The sequence below is a fragment of the Procambarus clarkii genome, chromosome 13, assembly GCF_040958095.1.
Source record: "Procambarus clarkii isolate CNS0578487 chromosome 13, FALCON_Pclarkii_2.0, whole genome shotgun sequence".
Classification (NCBI taxonomy): Eukaryota; Metazoa; Arthropoda; class Malacostraca; order Decapoda; family Cambaridae; genus Procambarus; species Procambarus clarkii.
The window spans coordinates 24,653,498-24,675,406 of record NC_091162.1 but is presented as its reverse complement, the minus strand read 5'-3'; the positions used below and the strand labels follow the sequence as shown (position 1 = coordinate 24,675,406).

The following is a 21,909-nucleotide window of genomic DNA, read 5'->3' as shown; positions in this document are numbered from 1 at the left end:
TGTTGATATAGTATGGGTACTGAATTAAGAGTCATTTATTAATATATGTTTTTATATATCAAACATTTTAAAAATACATAGTTTCTATTGCACTAAATTGTCATTAACCAGTAGTCCAGTATAATTATAATTCAGGTCAGTAATCCTGTCACTGCCTTATGCTATTTCTCCATGTAATTTATACAATGAATAAAACAGTTAGTGAGGAAAGCAAACTTCATGATTAGCTTTTAGTATATTGTGCAGGAAATGTGTGAAAGTGTGCATGTAGGGGATAGTAGTGCATTTGCAAACATTTTATATCTACCCTACACAAAACATTCACAATAATTTTAGCTGGATTTGGCCATGTTGATAGTTGTATCTGCAAATAATGTTATTTATTATTTACTTAACTTTCATAAGAGAATTGAGGACTGCAGACTAATAACTAATGTTGAAGCCATGAAAAGCATAAAGCAGTGTAGATTTGTATAGAGGCAATGTACATGTTACCTGCACCACACACTGCTACACTTATCCACACACCCATTATGAAGCCATTACTATTTTTTTTGAGAAACAATGCAATGTTATTTTTATATTAATTTTTCAATATTATGTTTCAAACTAATCTTTCATTACACAAGTGTGTATGTACCATCAACGCCGCTTCACTAAATGTGTACACGGCATTTTTCTGTGACAAATCATCATGATAAATACAGTATAACATACCTGTATGTATAACCTAATAATTTATGTTAGCAAATTTACAAACAAATGGTTTTCATTGATGTAGTACAGATAACTAGATCAATGATAGTGTGTGGTAATGAAGGCTGATACAGCCAAGCTGTAAAACTGCTCAGAGCTACTGTATACACATCACAGTACTGCTCTCTAGTCATCACTAACACACTATACTGCTTCTACAAAACTGTTGCCCTTTAAATATTTCTTTCCTTAAATCTGACCCTTATTCCTGATTTGTATTCATTTAACAAAATGCAAATATATTTTCAATATACAGAATGTGATGGATGTACTGTACAGTCAGCCACTTCTATCCATGTGCTTGTACTTGAAAGAGGAGTGGAGAAAGTGAACTTAAAAATATCTCTGACGCATCCCAAATTTTCTAACATAGCTTTAAGTTTGTAATTTTTAAATCGTGTGTGTGCCACAGGATTTGCTGGAATACATCCTTTGATTTTCAAAGATTGTCAGCTGTGAAAATACAGTACATTACTAAAAACAGGCAGAACCTTAAATATTAATCTGAAATGCTGGAATATAAACATTGCAGTAACTGGTTATATCACAAACTATATAATTTAATTGGATGTGTCAAAAGATAACATAACATTGTATTGTAATTATAAGTCTCTCAATATGACTAAAAAAATTTAGAAATTATATAAGTAGAAGAGTGCAAGCTCAGTTTAGTGCACTATATGGAACTATCCCAAATTTGTTGGGATGAGGGATTCGTTGCAACTGGAGATGCCCTTAGGAGGTATTAGTGAGATGTATTTTTGGTTTTAAAGCCAGGAAAAATATATCAAGTCACCTGTATATTTTTTGTAATGTTTACTTTTATAAAAATAATTAAAAATGTGATTCGAGTCATATTAAGAGTGTTACCATTTATATCCAAATATTTCCCATACTCTATGGGCTAAGTTCACCAAGTGAAGTTATATCTTCAACCAATCATACGATGGAAAAACCATTGGGAGAACCTGTCTCTAATGAGATTTCACCACGTCTAGCTCATTTCCCATGCCACAGCCTCAAAGCTTTATTTTCAAAAAAAGATGGGCTCATATTTTTAGTGAATGAAATGCAACAACTTGGAATGAATACAAATGATAGAATTTTATTTTAACTATGCTCAATGGCTTTCCCGAGGCCCCAACTTTTTTTTTTTTTTTTTTTTTTTTTTAACATGATTAGTCATGTTAAGTGTTATTACTCATACCCTAATATTTTCCACGTTCTATTGGCCAATTTAACTGAGCAAATTTTGAATTCAACCTATCATATAATGGAAATGATTGGTTCAACTTTGACAGACAGGCTCTTCTCTTGACACCAGGAGAACCTGTCTGTCAAGAGATTTCACCACAGCTAACATATTTTCCATGTCCCAGACTATGAACTTCATTTTCAAAGGAAGAAGGGCCCATAGTGTAGTGAATGTTTCCACACAATATGGGTCAATGATTCCTCAGCAAATCCACACAGCTCCTGCTTTGCCAAATCTCCAAACACTTACTTGGTGGAGCTGGTGAGTAAATCCAACATAGAAAGTTCAACTGGAGACTTGCCAAAATTAGATTCGCCAAATCAAGGTTGCACTGTATATATATCTTTCATGCAAGCTACCATTATAAATTTTCACAAAAGTAAGGCACAGTAATACCTGCAACATTCATGGCAATACTCATCATTGTCCAACAATACAATGGAGCAGCCAACAAAACCACATTACTTTATTCATACAAATACAGAGCAGCAAGAGCTGAAGCCAGGGCAACTCCAACAGTGGCCCAGGCAGAGGCATTCTGAGGCAAGAACTGGAACTTTACTGCAGCAGTATTGCTCTCTTTCTGTTTAGCTTCATCAAAGGCTTTCTGCTGATCTTCTGGTAGGTCAAAGTAAACTGAATCATGGCCAATATTATCCCTAAGGGCAACAAGAGCTTGAACATCAATGTCATCTGAAGGGGAACTCCACACTGTTATGGTGCTGTCAGGAATCTGTAAAGAAGCAAAATAACTGAGGGAATTTTATGAACATAAAGGTTATGATTAGTTTAGCCAATCAAGCCAAAATGTTCTGGCCTCAGGAAGGGCTCAGGGAGTAGTAGAACTCCAGAATCCTCTCCAGGTATGCTCCAGGTATGTCAAGCACTTTTTGTTACAACTCATTTCTTGAATACTTGATTCATTTGTGGTATCCATCCATTACCAGTACAGTTAATCTTAGATAGTAAAAGTTTGTCAACTCGGCCCATACTAACAGTCATCGTATGTTTCACAAGTATTGCAAATATGCACTTCCAGCCACACATCTATTTCTTTATTACTTCTTAATCTAGGAAATAATTCTTTATATCAATCACGTTAGAAACGTGAATATAAAGTGAAATGTGAAAAGTAAAGTGAGAAGCAATGAAAATAAATTGACAGTTATTCCCGTGCGACACGTCTAATTTCTACCAAAAAATGCAACTTCTCTGGTCCTCGACCAGGCCGTGGGGACGTTGAGCCCCGAAATCATCGCAAGGTAAGGTAAGGCCACTACGGTTAAAACACAAGAGGTAGAGATTTCTTACTAGGATTTCCCTGCTTCCTGGCAGCTAATAACTAACAATGTTGAAAGAAATTTTTGTTTAGAACAATTTTTTTTTTTTGCACACCATGGGGTTGTCAATATTTAACGGGCGAGCAGTGCAGGGTTAATATTCCTAGGCCTTATTGTAGCTGTGTTGCCTCGGGTCATGTCTCTTGGCCTGGTATCTCATCTTCATTTCAACTGTCTATGGTTTCTCCTCTTCCCTGGCGAGTCCCTGTCTTCTTCATATATAGTTAACATTAGGGAGTGACAAGGGGGCTGCCCCAGAAACCCAGCATTAAATGCAATGAAATGCCTCTTTCTGGGCAAGCCCAAGTGGGTCCGTGATTACCTTCCAGTTGGTCAGTTTGGGGTTTCATATATGCATCTGCTCTAGAACTGGCATAGTAGACTAGTGGGCATCAGGAGCTCCAGAGGCTTCCCTCTGGTTGGGAGTAGTTTTAACAAGCTCGCTCTTGTTTCCCAAGATTCAATGTTTACAGTATTGTTTACATTGTTGGAGAGTTCATTTGGCAATTTTGAGGCTACAGTCTCTATGAACCCAGCAGTGGTCTGTATTGGTTCACTAACTTTCTGGATGGTTTGCTGATGTGTCCCACCTGCATCTTTCTTTGTTCCATCATAATGAAGATGCCTGGCACTCATTTCCACATTTTCTGTCCCTTTATCATCTGTCTTCGGGTTTAGTCAAGGTTGCCGTCCTATTTGTCTTCGTTGTTTCTAGATTGGTATCTCATGCCTAATACTGTCACCTCTTATCGTTCATTGTTGGAGGAGCCAATGTTGCTTGCGCACAGAGTCAACAACTTCATGGCGCAATTTGATAGGTTGTCTTGCACGTTCTTTCGCCTCTGGCATGTTCATGCTTATCCTGTGTTGTTCTGGTCTCTTGAATGGGTTTTGGTTATTCATTCTTCACCTTAGTTTATGGAGTTCCTTTCAGCACGTGATTTCTTTACTAAGGCTGTAGGGGTGGGGAACTTCCGACTTTTCTCCGAAGGCAGGGGTTCTACTCTTTTGACCCTGTTGGGCTGTTTGTTTTGCTGCAGCCTTCTAATTTTCTGGTCAAGACAGAGTCGGGGAATTTTGGAGGGGTCCTTATGTGATTGATGCTTAGTTGATTCAGCTAGGGTGCATCATTTGTTGTATCCAGTGGTAGCTCTTTGCCACTACCTTCAGGCAAACGGTTGTGTCTTAGTGCATGCTTTGCTGGGTGACTCTGTTTTCTTGGTCCCCTGTTCCAAGGCTTTCATTTCTCAGGTCATGCAGTATTATTAAGTCTAGTTAGCCTGCAGGCCCATGATATTTGCAAAAATGTGGCTTCGCTGCAGTCTTCTCCAACATGTTCAGGAATGATATTCCAGTTCAGGGGTTTTAGTATTCTATCAGAGTTCTGGCAACTTAGTACAGTGGGGCCTAGACTTACGAATTTAATCTGCTCCCAGCAACGGGTCGTAAGTCAAAAAATCTTAAGTCGAAACAAATTATCCCATAAGAAATAATGTCAATTGAATTAATCCGTTCCACACCCCCATATATATTTATTTAAAAATACATTTTATACCGAATACTAGTCTTTTTGTACTAGCTACAATACAGTATGTACTGTACTGTATATCTTACCTTTATCACAGAAAACCTTTCGATCCAATGTTATGAACAATGGAAAATTGTTCTCTGGTATTTGACATAAAATGATGCAAATATCGTCTTGTTAGTGAACGATATAAATTAAATAGCATGACTATTTCCTGGGCTTTCACCACAAGAGAGGGGAGAACGCATCACTTATGCACAGAGTCTCACGACAACAACACGAGCTCGATCTGATCCCTGCTGAAGCAAGCAGATTGGCATCTTCCAATATTTGGGTCATCTGACGTCTCACAACTCCCAGACTTTGCTGCTAGCTTCACACGAGAAGGGAAATTGTGTTCGGTCGGCTACAGAAGTTCTAGTGGTATTTATGGCCATATTTACTTATCATAGAATAGGCCGGCCATTATGCTGTAGGAGATCTTAACCCTCAAACCGCGCATATCATATATAAATGATATCAGTGACAAAACCGAAACCGCGCACATCATTTATATATGATTTTGTGTCTAGCGCTATAATTTAAGCGCCCCGCCTGGGATAGGGGCAGCTATAGTACAGCCACGACCGATAGTTGCCAGATGCCACCTAGAAAAAAAATCCAGGCTAACATTCTTGGGTGTTAGAGCATCAGTATTGAGCAAGCCACCAAGGCTGGCGCATGCAGCACGAGCTCACAGCACCGCTGTTCAGCTTGTAACCACAGCATCGCCTACAAATGCCATAATATATATGATACTGCTATTATTTAGCAGTGATAGTATTACTGAAGACCCCTGACTGTAATAAAACTGACCAGGATTCTGATAATAGCAGGATTGTGGTGATATTTAGCGCTGTGCTCCATGGAGGGAGGAGTAAGGCTGTGGAGGGAGGGTTGTGGCGTCGTCTTCTGACTGTGTGTGGTCACCTTATATTGACTGCACTCACCGTACCAGCTTAGTGGTTCGCTATGGTGATCACAAATGTAGATACTTATATATATAACTTGTGTATAGTGTGAGATAACAGCGAGAGGAGTAGGTTGGGAGTCGCCATTTTGGTGAGGGAGGAGCGTCGTCTGCACGACTTGGCATGTTGTTTACTGATGGCGACTATGGTCTTTGGGCACCATACCAGCTTATTTGTACAGGTATGGTGAATAAAACAGGTAGATACTTATATATAATGTGTGTATATAGCGTAATAACACCACAAACAATATTGTTGGAGGAGAAATATTAGTACGTCTGGCCTTGAGGGCGGCCGCTGATCAGCTGACTGAGTAGCTATGTCTTTGTGCCATTACTCACCATACAAGCTTAGATGTACAGTTATGGTGAACAAAACATGTAAATGCGTATATATAACGTCTGTGTATAGTGAATAAATGCAAAAACAGTATTGTGGGAGGAGAATGAGGGCGAGTGAGGTGGTGTTTAGGGAGGGAGTGGCAGTGAGTGGCTCGCTGGTGTTTGGCGGTCACTCATCGTTGCTTTTGGACTCACAAGACCAACTTAGTAGTTCGTTATGGTGAACAAAACATGCAGATACTTATATATAACCTGTGTATATAGTGTAACAACAGCAAAACTATTTGTTTATTGTTTTATGAACATAATAATTGAATCACTAATATGCACACCATAATTTTGAGTACAGCGATGGTTCGCACATTTTATTATATAAATATACCACAATTCACTGTATGGAATAATATTACTACAAAAAAAAACTAAGAAAAAATCAATTAGGCATTGAAATAATTTAGTAATAATATATTTGTGGCAACTGCCGTCTGACAGCTCGAGCGGAGTAGACCTCGTCTGGCGAAGGTTCTGCCAACGCCCCTTTTTTGCCACACTTCCCTACCCTATTGCGGCTAAAATATGCCACCTACGATTTTTTTTGTTATTTTTTCCGTGATCAGGGAACAAAAATGAACACTTCTATAAGATGTAAGAATTTTTTTGATTTTTTTTTTTTTTTTTTTTTTTTGCGCCTGTGGGTGTGAATTCCATTTGGGCCCCTAGCGGTTTGAGGGTTAAACATCAAGAGTATGTTTAGGTCTAATAGGCAGTTAATCTATTCATTTGAGATTAACTGAGGAAATATTAGCACTGCATGAGTTATATTTTATGTTATTCGCAGAGTGGAGAGAAGCAGCCGGGAGCCAGCAGAATGATTTACCACGATTTACTAACTTCATGATTATACAATATAATAAGATGGAATTAGCAATATTAAAACAACCTCCCAAAATTATGTAAGTGGTAACACCTAACAGGAATATAATTAATGAGGCAAGTGTCTTAACCAATACACCATGGGTACTGCAATAGCTGTACAGTTGTGGTGAATAAAACATGAAGATACTTATATATAATATGTGTATAAAGTGCAATAAAAGTACAAACAGTATTGTGGGAGGAGGAATGTTGGCGAGCAAGGTGTTGAAGGAGGGAGGGAGGTACCATCTGCCGGCTGGTGTGTGGCAGTCCACTCTTGTTGTTTGGACTCACCATACCAACTTAGTGGTTTGTTATGGTGAACAAACATGCAGATACTTGTATATAACGTGTGTGTGTGTGTATATAGTGTAATAACAGCAAAACTATTTATTTATTGTTTTATGAACATGATAATTGAATCACTAATATGCACACCATACTTTTGAGTATAGCGATGGTTTACACATTTTATTATATAAATATATCACACTATACAGAATTGAGTAATATTACTGAAAAAAAAGAGAAAAAATCAATTGGAGACATTGAAATAATTAGGTAATAATATCTTTGTGGCAACTGCCGTGTGACGTGGGTGGAGGAGACCAATGTGGGACGCTTAATCTGTCATCGCCTCAATTTTGCCACTTCCTCATCCCTATTGCAGCCAAAATATGTCGCCTATGATTTTTTGTATTTTTTTCCCCGTGATCAGGGAACACATGTTAACACTTTCGTGCACCCCGCCCGCCACCCCTCAACTGTGCGATATGGGACCCAGGGTGTCACGGGAGCGCGCGCAAATTCTGAAAAGTGTATACTCTCTTCAACTTTGTCACCTTAATTCTCGTCCTACGAGATTAAATTTTGTATCATTGTGTTCGCAATAGAATTCTCTACAGCACTAAATGCATACAAACTCCAAAAGCCCGGCTAATTACCCGCAGCAAACAGAGAAAATGCGAACGAGTTACCCAGGAGCGCGCAAACGCGATAAAATGTTTTCACTATTTTCACTCTGGTCACCTCAATTTTCGTCCTAGGTCTTTCATTTTGGTCTCAATGGGTTCACAATAGAATTCTCTAGAGGAATATTAGCATATAAAATAAAAAACCTGGTCACGCTCCAACCGCCGACGAGTTGAAGACGGGCCACGCTTTAGCCGCAAGTGAGCGCCCAGATGCCTTCCAGCTACACTCCCAATTCCTGCCCTTTTCAAGCCTTTTTCAAGTGTATGTTGAGTGGAGCTATATTGGCGAGGTAAAATAACAACGTGAGGTAAAATAACAATGTATTAACTGTAAAATAACGACGTACTGGAGTGAACGACATAGAAGAAAATGCAAGATTGAACCAGTGAGGAGCAGAGGTGCCATAGGCACAATCAGAGAACACTGTATAAACATTAGAGGTCCGCGGTTGTTCAATGTCCTCCCAGCGACTATAAGAAATATTGCTGGAACAACCGTGGACATCTTCAAAAGAAAATTGGACTGTTTTCTAAGAGAAGTTCCGGATCAGCCGGGCTGTGGTGGGTATGTGGCACTGCTGGCCGCTCCAAGCAACAGCCTGGTGGACCAAACTCTCACAAGTCGAGCCTGGCCTCGAGCCGGGCTTGGGAAGTAGAACCCCATCAAGCAGGTATCAAGCAGGAGGGAGGTGACGTTGTAATCGTAGCGTCGTCTGCTGTCTGCTGTGTGATTTCTCATGCAGTGTATAGTGGCCACTGTACTGTTTGGACAAAATACCTTGCAGTTCTGGTAAATAAAACATGTAGATAGGTATATATAACATGCGTGTAGTGTAATAAAAACAATAACAGTATGGTGGGAGGAGCAATGTTGTCGAGTAAGATGTTGGAGTGAGGGAGGGCTGTCTGGGTGTGGCTGCTCACACTTGTGATATTCTGAATGTGTTGATGGTAAATGTATATAGTGTGTGACAGTGTATAGTGTGTACATATGTTGTAAATATACATAAATGAACATGAAACATTGGAGTGAATAACTGTATGATGGGAGGAGCAATGTTGGCGAATACAATGTTGGAGGAGTGAGGGAGGGCTGGCTAGGTGTGACAGCTCACACTGGCGGTGTTCTGAATGTGTTGATGGTGAATGTATATAGTGTGTGACAGTGTATAGTCTGTAAATAGATTGTATATATACATAAATTAGCATGATACATGGTAAATATGTGCAACATGCGTGTACACAAGTGTCATGCACGTAACACAGTGTCCTCGGACAGTACGGATGTTTTACTGCCATAATATAGTTTATGTGTTCATTATACATAGGATTAACATGTAAAAACAAATAAAATGTAATTGGAACCGTACGCAAAAAATGAACAAAAATATATTCACGGCAACTCGCGCACCTCGCCCCGGGCGCACACCGGTCCCGGGAGCTTACTGCACGGGCGAACGGGGAATGATGACGTCACGCGCTAACTTACGGATCCCATAGCAGCCAAAGTAAGTACAATTTCGATTTTTTTTTTTTACATACCCCTGCTGAAGGAAGGGTTTTAGACACTTTAAAAAAACAAAATAATTTTTCAAGAGAATTTATTTCTTGCACACTGGGGGGGTGGGGGTGTGTCATATTTGAAGGCGGCGCTGATAAGGGGTTAAAAAATATTGTGAGTTTTTTCCTCCTGGCGGCCTACGTAACGTGCTATAGCTGCCCTAAGTGAACCCGTCCAACACTTGTCAACCCATGTGCTCCCATACCTCGTGTTATACCACAGTGCTGCGCCATTAGTGAAATATTTTTTTGAATAAGTTTTTTATATTCATAGTAACTTTGAACATTTTTGGCCAAGACTATGTCTGGTAGCAGCATCAATTGTTCTGGAGATGTTAAGAGGAAGAAGGTTGTCCTAACAATTAAAGACAATTTACGTGTTAAACACCTCAACCAGTGAGGCATCACAGGCAAGCCAAATGCCTTCAACAAGTGAGGCGCAAGCAAGCGCCTTCAACAAGTGAGGCGTCACAGGCAAGCCAAGCGCCTTCAACAAGTGAGGCGTCACAGGCAACCCAAATGCCTTCAACCAGTCAGGCTTCAGCAGCTGGCAGTCAAAACTAACTTTACTTAACGAACTGTACAGTAATTTTAAGTGTTAATTTTAGTGTTGTTAGTACAGTATAGGTTATATAAATTGTTAAGAATTTTTAACTTCAAGATGTGTGGCATAAATCAAGAAGACGAACACCAACAAGGTAAGTTGAGGTTTCTAGTTGAATATTTAATAATTATGTGTGGCAAGGCAATTCAAATTCAACTTGTCAATGGGAATTCAGCATCGGTAGGTGCAGCATGGCTTGTAGAGCATTTGTTGCCAGCGGATGCTCCACGACTTGTCGATGGGAATTCAGCATCGGTGGGTGCAGCATGGCTTGTAGAGCATTCGTTGCCGGCGGAGGCTGCGAAATTTGTTGATGGGAATTCTGCATCGGCAGGTGCAGCATGGCTTATAGAGCATTCGTTGCCGGCGGAGGCTGCGCGACTTGTTGATGGGAATTCTGCATCGGCGGGTGCAGCATAGCCTGTCGACAAAGATTTTTCACGAACCGTTTAAATCATGAATTTATCTATTTTTGCCCGAATCTGATTTTCTCTTGCTAATGTGAGAGACATTGCTTAAAGGCTGTAAAGTGTACATAAAAATTTCCAACAACCTCATGTTTACTTTTTCTTGAATATTCAACGAGTTCCTCAATTTGTTCCAATCTTTTCTGATATCCGACACCTCTAGGCAGAGCCTCACCAACATCGTCCGAGTCATCACAGTCATTTCCGAGAACACTTTGAACAATCTGTTCAGTTAACAATTCATAACCAGGACCGTAATCATTTTCTAACCATTCATTGATATCATTCACTTCTACACCCTGACCAGCTTGGAGCAACATTGATCGGATAGTTTCTTCAAACCCTTCAAAATCACTGGCTTCATTTTCAAAACCTTTGAATTCACTATCAGATACTGCTGCATCACATCTAGGCCTCTCTGTTAACAGTTTCTTCCATGAATTTGTTAGTGTGGTTTCTTTCACTTTATTCCAAAGCCTAGTCCAGTGGAATATTGCTTCCCTGATTGTGTACTTTTTTAGATTTTCTAGTGTTCTTTGAGCCCTTGTATCCTTTCCTGTCAATTCATCTTCCTCGCTAGGTAAAACAACTAAAACATCTTCAAGCATTGCTGTTTGGTACATACGTTTAGCAGCAAGGATAACACCTTGGTCCATGGGCTGGATCAAGGATGTTGTGTTTGGTGGAAGTGCCATGCATTTTATTCTGCCATCCCTTGAAATTAACTTGCTAATGGGATGAGCAGGGGCATTATCTAGCAGCAACAATGCCTTAACCTCACTGGCCTTTATTCCACATTTGTTGATCTGGAATTCTCCAACTTTGCAAAATTGGATTTCAAACCAGTCCATAAATATTGTTTAATTAAACCATGATTTCTTAGAACTGTAATATATTACGGGTAGTGCCTGCATTATATTTTTTAAGGCTCGAGGATTTTTAGACTTACCTACCACGGCACATTTTGTCCTGTTAGAGGCATCAGCATTAGCACAGAGCAAGACAGAGTCGTCCAGGAATATTTTCCTGCATCCTACTGGTTAAGGATGTACAGTGGCACCTCGACTTACGATTGCCCCGACTTACAATAATTTCGAGTTACGGTGTAAATTTGATCGAAAAATGCGACTCGACATACGATGGTGTCGTCGACTAACGATATTTGTTGGTACTCGTTTGGGTTGACGGAACGTGTGGTTCCCGGTCATGCGGGCCGACCTGCCTCAGTTTACTACAGCTGCCCACTTAGTGACGATCACGCCTATAAGAAATTCCGTTTTTGTGGCGATTTTTTGCTTTTTGAACATAAAAGTAATTATTATATATCAGGCCATGGGTCCCCAAAAAGTCACTGGTAAGGTTCAACATATGAAAACCCATGTAAGGATAACCATTGAGCAAAAACACGAGATCATTCGTAAATATGATGATGGTGTGCGGGTTGTTGAACTAGCTAGGCAATACAACAAATCTCAGTCAACGATATCCACCATACTGGCTAAGAAAAAGGACATTATGAGTGCTAAAGTGGCAAAAGGCATATCAATAATCACGAAACATAGAACACAAACACTTGAGGACGTTGAACAGTTATTATTAATTTGGATACACAGCAAGGAGTTAGCGGGTGATAAGAGTTTCAGAGGCCATAATTTGTGAAAAAGCAAGGAAATTGCATGAAGACCTTTTAAAGAAAACCCCTGGAACGAGTAATACAAATGCAAAAGAGTTTAAGGCGAGCAGGGGATGGTTTGAGAAATTTAGAAAAAGAACTGGAATTCATAGTGTTGTGAGTGTTGTGTGTTGCGAGCTGGTGGAGGAACACAGCGAAGAACTGACAACCAAAGAACTTCACAAGGAGCAGCAACAAGAGATAACTGAGGAAATTTCTGCAGGGAGGAGGAGACAGTACAGAATGTCCCTTCCTCATTAATTAAGAAAATGTGTACAGCATGGGAAGAATTGCAAACTTTTGCTGCAACGACTCGCCCAAATCACGGTGCAGTAGGCCGTTGCCTCAACCATTTTAATGACACTGTGATGTCTCACTACAGACAAAAATTAAAACATATGGAAAAACAAAAATCTCTGGAAAGGTTTTTAGTGAGACAAACAAGCAGTGAATCACAACCAGGTCCTAGTGATATGCAGGCAAAATGTAGGAGAGAGTGAACCCCAGAGAAGTCATCACTTCCTGATGTTATAATGGAAGGGGGACTCCCCTTCCAAATAGTAACATCTCTCCTCCTCCCCCCTCCTCACCATCTTCCATATGCATCATGAGTCCTCCATAAAGGTAAGATAAACATATGCACTGTATTGTGGTTAGAAAAAACCAGCGTTGAATGTAATGAAACGCCATTTTCTGGGTGAGCCCCGGAGGCTCCCTGGAGCTTATCGGGCTAATGTATGTTATGTTAGACCGGGACATTAGCTATGGAGTTCAGACCTACCAGGGACCTGGCCCCTTCAGAGAGGTTTCAGGGAGCAATGGCCCTGGAAAACCCCATATGGTTGTGGGTTTTCCTTATCTGCCATCGACCGGGGTTAGGCACCCAGAAAGGTAGGCGTAACAAAACAAACCCCACATGGTAAGAAACTACAACAAAAACCGAACAGAGAGGTAGAAAACTCCCTACAATCCCAAGGAAAAAATCAAACAATCAATTTACTGCCGCACCGGTCGTCCGCGCAGCCCTCCCCTCCCCGGGAGGGGAGGGGGGGGCCCCGGACCTCGCCACACCGGCTGCCTTCAGTTCGGAAACTAGGCTTCAACCAACGCGAAAAATCCCACCGACCGGATGGGAGGGAGGGTAGCCAGGGAGCCTCCGGGGCTCACCCAGAAAATGGCGTTTCATTACATTCAACGCTGGTTTTCTGTGGGGAGCCCCTACGGCTCCCTGGAGCTACATACCCAAAGAGAAGGAAAAAGGGGACTTACCCGGGAGGCGGCGGCCACAAACTCCTCAACGCGAAGTCGTGACAACTGGCTGCAACCTGCGACCCAAAGCAACACAAAAACGCAGAGGAGCAGGGACGTTCACCAAATAACGGGCGGCCAAGACCCTGTTCGACTTCCAAAATCCACGCGCCCGAATATGAGCCCAAGACATATTACCAAACACGGCAGCCAAAGCCGCAAACTTCCTAACGTCACGGGCGCGAGGATAGACCGCAGGCTGGCTAGACTTAATAACCCTGCGGACAACCTGGGAGACCCGAGCCCTGGAACAGGGAACGAGGGAAACCGGATCAACCCAAAGCGCATCCCCAGCCACCCCGGCTGAAGAGCGCAGGTAACGGCTAAGTGCTGCAACTGGACACATCACATGATGCACCTCAGCCGAACCAACCAAGCATCAATGACCCACGGACCCCTCCGGAAAGCAGCCGTCTCGTTCTTCGCCAGAAAAGATGGAGAAGGCTGCAAACAGACAAACCTACCCCCAAGACCAAAACAGCAGAAACCCCTGCGCTGGAGGAGAGCATGAAGCTTCCCTACCCGGCCCCCAGAGGCCAATGCCAACAAAAACAAAGCCTTGGAAAAACAATCAGGAACCGAAGGGGCCACCACAAACCGAGGAAAGATAGGAGAGCACCCTGTCCAAGGACCAGGACGGCTCAGGAGGCGCATGAGCAGGCCGGAGGTGAAACATAGCACGGGAAAGCTTACGAAACGGGGCGGATGTGTCGTCCACCCCGAAAACTAGCTTGAGCGGCTCCGCCAGCGCCGCACGATACGAGGCGACAGTATTAGGCATCAAATGACGGTCCAGAAAAAGCCAAGAAAGGACAAAACAACCCAATCCGAAAGAAAAGACAACCTACGAAGAGCCAGAAAATGGGAAAAAGAACTCCAGGAAACTTCATACTGTCGCGGAGACGAAGCTCTCAGGTGGGACACCATCAAAGAAGCCACATGATCACCATAGAATTGGTGATACACCCGCGTCAAAAAGACCAGACGCGAAGAGCGGAGGAGAAGGTCGAACCAGCCCCGTACCGGATCGGGCCGACCTGCTGAAAGAGGCGGAGCCGCAGGAAACGTCCCGGGTTCGGGCACCGAGCCAAAAGCACCGGAAACCAAGGCTGGGCCGGCCACCAAGGGGCCACGAGGACTACTCTCCCCGGGAATGTCTCTAACCAAACCAGAACCCGAAGCAACAGCTGGACCGGAGGAAAGAGGTACAGGTAACCCCACCTCGACCAGTCCTGCCAAAAGGCATCCACAGCGAACGCCTCGCAGTCGGTGAAGGGTGTCACATATATAGGGAGACGCTGGGACCACGCTGACGCAAAGAGGTTTACATCTGGGAGACTGTACGTCTGGCAGATCCAACGAAACGAGTCGTCGTCGGCCGTCCACTCCGTGGACAGGGGAAGGAAGCGAGACAGACCATCGGCCAGAACGTTGGACACTCCCCGGACGTGAACCGCACGGAGAGCCAAACCCCGAGAATCCAGCAGACGAACCACTCGAAGGGACCAACCCCAAAGAGCCAAGGACCGAAGAGAACCTCTGAGGTTCAGGCAATGAACCACTGGAGAACAGTCCGAATGGAGGCGAATGGTCGATCCCCGAGCGGCCCGAATCCTAAGAAGCGTGAACCAGACAGCCGCGAACTCCCGAACCGTGCTGTGAGCCCGATGGAAGGACGGACCCCACCGTCCCTGGCCTGCCTGGTGAGCACTGGTCACAAAGCCCCAGCCGAGAGACGACGAGTCCGTGAACATATCGAGTGAGGGCTCGGGAAGGCGCTAAGGCACCGAACACCGAAAAGCCCGAAGAGGAAGCCGGTGATGCAGCAACCGACATAAGACCCCCGGAGGACGAACCCAACGATCGCGAGAGAGAGGCGGAAAGGACGTCCCCGAAGGAACCAAAACAGACGCCGAAGCCAAACCTGACCCGGCGGGTAGACTAGCACGGCGAAGTTCAGACTCCCGCACAACCGCTCGAGCAACCGCAGAGTGACCCGGGACCCCTTTAGAAACAGCTCACGGCGGTCCCGCAGCCGCCGCAACGCCTCTGGAGGGAGAGACAAGGAAGCAGTCTGAGAATCCCAAACAAGACCCAGCCAGGTCTGAACCTGGGACAGAACTAGATGGGACTTCCTCCAGTTCACCAGGAACCCGAACCTGGCGAGCTGGGAAAGAACCATATCCCTGGCGAGCAGACAAGCTGACCGACTGGTAGCCCACACCAGCCAGTCGTTAAGGTAGACCAAAACCCAAATCCCTAGAAGACGCAGACGGGTCACCGCAACCCGGGTCAGACGCGTGAAAACGCGAGGTGCCAAATTCAAGCCAAAAGGTAGGCATCGAAAACGGTAAGCGTGACGCCCCACCACGAAACCTAACCAGTCCCTGAACCCCGGATGAAAAGGAACGTGCCAATATGTGTCCTTGAGGTCCAGGGACACCATCCAGGCACCCGGCTCCAACAGTAGCCAGACCTGAGACAGAGTAGTCATCCGAAAGAAGGGGCAAGGAATCCAGGGGTTCAGACGGGACAAGTCCAGAATGAACCTCAGATCCGCACAGTCCTGTTTCGGAACTGGAAACAGGCTAGAAACCCACCTGAGGGACAGGGGGGTCGTTTCGACCAACCACAAGCGCACCCACTCCAAGATGACTTGACGAAGCACGGGAGAATAAACCTGCCCTGTTAGCCCTGAACCCCCCAAAGGAGGACGAGTCGCCCAACGCCACTTCAGGCCGGATGACACGACCGAAAAGGCCCACAAATCGTGGGACAAAGCGTGGGCAAACAGAGCGAGCCTCCCCCCCATCGCCCCGTCAACTGGGCAAACCGCGAAAGGGCCGACGTCCCTTACGAGAACCCAACCGTCGAACAGGGCAATCACTGCACCGACCAGACGACGCTGGCCCCGAAGGGAACAACGGCTCAGAAACTGGCACCAATGGCCCACCTCGACCAGCGGAACCCGGAACCCTGACACGATCCCTCCAAAATTGCCGAGAACGACCGCTCCGGAGAATCAACAAGTCTGCCATAGGACGACAACTAGACGAAGCCGCATGCAGAAACTGAGACACCGCAGTCTCTGTAAACAGCAACGGACAAAACGGAGACGAAAACCTAAGAGCCAGGGCCCAAGCGGATTCTAAAGAGAGGGCGAGCACAGCCTGACGGCACGCAAGGCGAGATGCAAAAAACAGGGACACCGCTTCCTTCAGGATGGGCGCAAAGAGCTTCAACAGTGCAGCCGACGCCCTACCTGCTGAAGACAGCGCCCCGGACGAAGGCCCTTCACTCAACGCTCCCACATCCTCCTCAAGCCAAGCAGAAGAGAGCTTGAAAAGGGAAAAGAAACGCAAGACCGAAGCCAAATGCCCACGGGAGCGTAACTCCTTCGCAACCAATGATTTCCCGCCAATCAAGCGTGCGGGTCCGACAGAACCCATGCCATGCCCCCAACGAAAATAAAGGGCAGTCTGCCAGCCAGGAAGACTCCGGAACCTCCAAACGCACCCAAAAAACGGGAAGAACCGAACTCAAACGAGGACGGATCCATTGGGGAGGCATAACCCAGGTCTTGCAAGAGGTATGCAGCAAGAGCTTCCCGAGCCACGTTCGCGGAGATACGGGAAGTAGCAAACCCCTGGAAAGACGGAGCCGAGGTACCCAAAGGCACCCGGAACCGAACCCAAATCATACTCATACAGGAAAGGAGGGTAAGAAAACCCCTCCCCCTGCAACAATAAACCCCGCGGGGAAGGCAAAAGGACCCAAGCGGGGTCACAGGGGACCCAAAGCCCCCAGGTCGACTCCTCCCCAGCCCCAGGATCCCCTAAGTCGGGACCCGGGGCAGAGCCGTCCTCCGAACCCTCTAACCCTGAAGAAAAGGTATAGTCCAAGGGAAAGGCAGACAAGAAGGGGGTCTGCTGGTGGGACCCAGAAGCCTCGGCAGGAGGAACCGGCTCAAATGCCTCCGTCCCCGACCCGGATGGGGCAGCCCCCAAAGCAGCCCGAGTCTCACTACCAACTAAACCCTGTGCCAAGGCCGAAACCTGCATACGTTTCGGAGCTGGACAAAGGGGGGGGAGGTGCAGGAAGAACCACAGAGGAAGGACCAGAGGGCGCGGCTGGAGCCAAAGCCATAGCGACCAACGCCCCCAGGTCAGGGTCCCTAAAGCCAAAACGGAGCAGCCTCAGGGCACCCGGGTGGGAAACCAACCTAGCGCGTTGCAATAACCTAAACCTAACATGCAACGCTGATGCTGCCTGTACCCTAAAAGGAACATCCTCAGAGTAAAACTGGAGCACAAGCAGAGAACATGACTCGCAAGACTTCGGGTCAAAGGTGTCATTGACCCAACAGGCAGCATGACGGAGGCAAAACAGGTGACTGTCAGCCTGAGACAAGGGCAGACTGCAACTTTCAAACCCGCACAAGGCAGGCTGGAACTCGGGAGATGCATCTATGGGTCCCCGAGCCCCGACAGGGGTTTCCAGGGCCCATAGGGTAGCAACTATGGGAAGCCCGGGCAAGGTGTTGCTAACCAGTTAAGAAACCCAAACAAAACAAGGGTAAATGATAATACTGAAAACCTCTGGGACGTGTACAAGCACGGGGGCCTAGAGGGCTACCAAAACAATACCAGGGGAACTATGGGCCCACGAGGCAGAACCTCCACCAGGCAAACAAAAACAAAACAAAAGAAAACCCCCGCAAAAGTACACTGTCCCCAGAGCAACAGGAACCGGTCGCCGTTTAGGTGGCAGGCCGCGCAACACCTTGACGCCCTAACCATCACAATACCACTCCCTACCCAAGGCCAAACAAGGGGCCCCAAGCCCCAGTTGGCCCCAAGGGCGAGGCAAATGCCGAGCAGCAAGAACGAGGGTGCCTAGGGAAGGAAGCCCCTAGGCGCATGCAGCCCCGGCACTGATGAAGTACTCCTGGCCACCGCACACCACACAAAAACAGCAGAGAACGCCACACGAGGCAAACACCGCCAAGGAATTTGAGGCCAGAGAAGCGTCTATCCCGGTTGACACTAGCTTGCGAACTGAAGGCAGCCGGCGTGGTGAGGTCCGGGCCCCCCCTCCCCCTCCCAGGGAGGGGAGGGCTGCGCGGACGACCGGCGCAGCAGTAAATAGATTGATTGATTGTTTTCCTTGGGATTGTAGGGAGTTTTCTACCTCTCTGTTCGGTTTTTGTTGTAGTTTCTTACCATGTGGGGTTTGTTTTGTTACGCCTACCTTTCTGGGTGCCTAACCCCGGTCGATGGCAGATAAGGAAAACCCACAACCATATGGGGTTTTCCAGGGCCATTGCTCCCTGAAACCTCTCTGAAGGGGCCAGGTTCTGGCGCTGGTCCCTGGTAGGTCTGAACTCCATAGCTAATGTCCCGGTCTACCATAACATACATTAGCCTGATAAGCTCCAGGGAGCCTCCGGGGCTCCCCACAGAAAAACATTGTATTCAGTATAAAATGTATTTGTAAGTTAATATTTTGGAGGGTGGGGAACGGATTAATTCAATTCCCTTTATTTCTTATGGGAAAAATCGCTTCGACTTACGATATTTCGACTTATGATCCGTCTCTGGGAACGGATTACCATCGTAAAGTCGAGGCCCCACTGTATTTGGTACAGCTCGACACATAAACCGAGTCTCGTCAGCATTATATACTTGATATTTGCTTAAATTATTACCGATAATGTACTCGTTTAATTTAGCCTTGAATGAATCAACATTAGTGGGATCAGCACTTGACGCCTCACCAGAAATTTTTTTGGTGTTTGAAATGTTATGCCGAGCCTTAAATCTTCCAACCCACCCGTAACTTGCATTGAAATCTTTTATACCTAATTGAATGGCAAGTTTACTTGCTGCAACTTTAAGCTCTTCAAATCATATTGCCATGCCAATTGTGCGGTGCTGAATAAACCACTTATACACTGCAGCATCCAATTGTGGAGACTGACCAGACTTTACTGTTTTTTTCGAACATGAAGCACCAGAAGTAGCACACTGTTGTGCTCACATATTTTAATAGAGTATCCTTCTGTTTCTTGATGTCAATTACTGTACTTTTCCCGATGTTAAACTCTGCTGCTGCTAGTGCATGAGAATATCCTTTATCGAGTTTCTTAATTAACTCCAGCTTTTGTGCAACCGTCAGGTGCTTCCTTTGGGTAACTTTTGGCATTTTGTAAATTAAAAGGAAGATCACAATTAACCGTAATGTCCTTCACAAATGAAGCTAGCCACGCAAGTTCACAGTAAACAATGGGAACACATGGCCCGGCACAGTACATTCTAGGTCCGTTGGAAAAAAAGTACAGAGTGCCTATACTATAAAAGTTATTTAATAAGAAAATTAAGACTTTTGCTTAATAACAACTTTTTCAAAATATATTATTAATAATATTTTAGAATTTTCTTCATTAAACTGAATCATTTTAAAAGAAAATTAAGATGTAATATACGACTCTGGAAGATCGAGGTCGGTGGCCTGGTTGCCATGTGAGGGGACGCCGATGCCACAACAAACCCAATACCGACTGTCGGTAGTATCGACTGCCAGACCGGTACACGAGGCTCCAGATACCGGTCTCCCAAACCGCTCGTTATTACTGGCAGATCGGTATAAAAGAGGCCGTTAAATTGAGTGGATATTTCCTGCTATTATCAGAAACCTAGTCATTTTTTATCACAGTCAGGGGTCTTCTGTAATACTATCAGCACTAAATAATACCAGTTGCATATATATTTGTTCATTATTTAGGCGATGCTGTGGTCACAAGCTGAACAGCAGTGCTGTGAGCTCATGCTGCATATGCCAGCCTTGGTTGTCGGAAATCCGACACACACGTCAACATAATACAGTTACCCATAAAAAATCAGAGAATGGGTGACTCCGTGATGTCATCAACAACATGCAAATATTATACTCTAATTATTCTTTTAAACCATAGTCTAGTGTTCAAACTTAAGAAAAAAAGGATGCACTTGGATTGGATATAATATAGTTAGCAGTAAAGTACAGCTTGCTTCCCCTAAATCCTTAAATTAAACTCAGAATATTGAGAGAATATTATTGGAACAAAACATTGAAACAGAGGAGAGAGGCAGCTGGTCACATACACACAACTCGTAAACAGACACACGAAACAGAGGGCTCCTTACGAGCAGGCATAATTAGTCATAAACTACCAAAATATGAGTTAACCAACCGAGTAACTCCCACAACAACCTCTACAACAACAGGAGTGCTTGAGTAACCAACTGCCTTATATTCTTTTATTAGTAGTGTGCACTATGTAATACTAGATAGGTAGCCGGTTATGAGCATTCGAAAACCACAAACAAAGTGAGTTTACTCTTTACTACATACACAAATATTCCATGTCACACCTGTGCTTTATATGTTAATGTGCCAACACTAATCCATTCATTTGGCAAGTTGATTTGGAGAAACTGCAAGCAAGTAATTATCAAAAGGAAGGCACCAAACTGGGAAGGCTATATAGCACCATCAAATGTGCGGGATAATCAGAGGGCGCTAAATATCACCAAGGATGCCAATATGAGAACAGAAACGCATAAGGCGAACGATATCAAAAGTATCCGAGTCACCAATAATACTATCGAGAGACAAGCAACGGTGGGGGATGGCCGGAAAACAAGACACACGCTCATCCCGGAAGTCAGGACATTCAACAAGGATATGCGCGACCGTAAGAGGGACAATGCAATTAGAACAGTAAGGAGCAGGGCGGCGCTCCATCAAGTGACCATGAGATAAGCGAGTATGGCCAATACGCAACCTCGTCAGAGTCGTTTCCCATCGCCGGTTATGGTGGTAGGATAGCCACGAGGACACACAACTTTTAAGAGAATGTAGTTTGTTACCAGTAACAGACGACCAACAAGCCTGCCAATGGGTAAGGATAGAGGAATGGATAATCGGGTAAAAGTCGGAATAAGAAATACCTTTACGAGAGATGGGACAAGAGCGGACAGCTTCCCTGGTGGCAGCATCTGCACGCTCATTTAAAGACACACCATTATGGCTGGGAACCCAACAAAACTCGACTGACTTAAATTTACTGTAAACAAGAAACAGCCAATGCTGGATCTCGACAACCACTGGATGAACCGGATTAAAGGACCCGAGAGCC

General features: G+C 44.7%; 1 protein-coding gene across 7 annotated transcripts in view; it reads right to left on the bottom strand.

Moving 5' to 3' along the window:
- Window positions 1-34: 34 nt before the first annotated feature.
- Window positions 35-21,909, bottom strand: part of LOC123757263 (protein FAM151B) — a 72,171-nt gene continuing 50,296 nt past the window's right edge. For all 7 annotated transcript variants that reach the window (XM_045740792.2, XM_045740796.2, XM_069323807.1 and 4 more), the window contains one exon: window positions 35-2,744. In XM_045740792.2, the coding sequence (XP_045596748.2) occupies window positions 2,478-2,744 (267 nt within the window). In that variant the 3' untranslated portion in view covers window positions 35-2,477. The remainder of the gene's footprint in view (window positions 2,745-21,909) is intronic.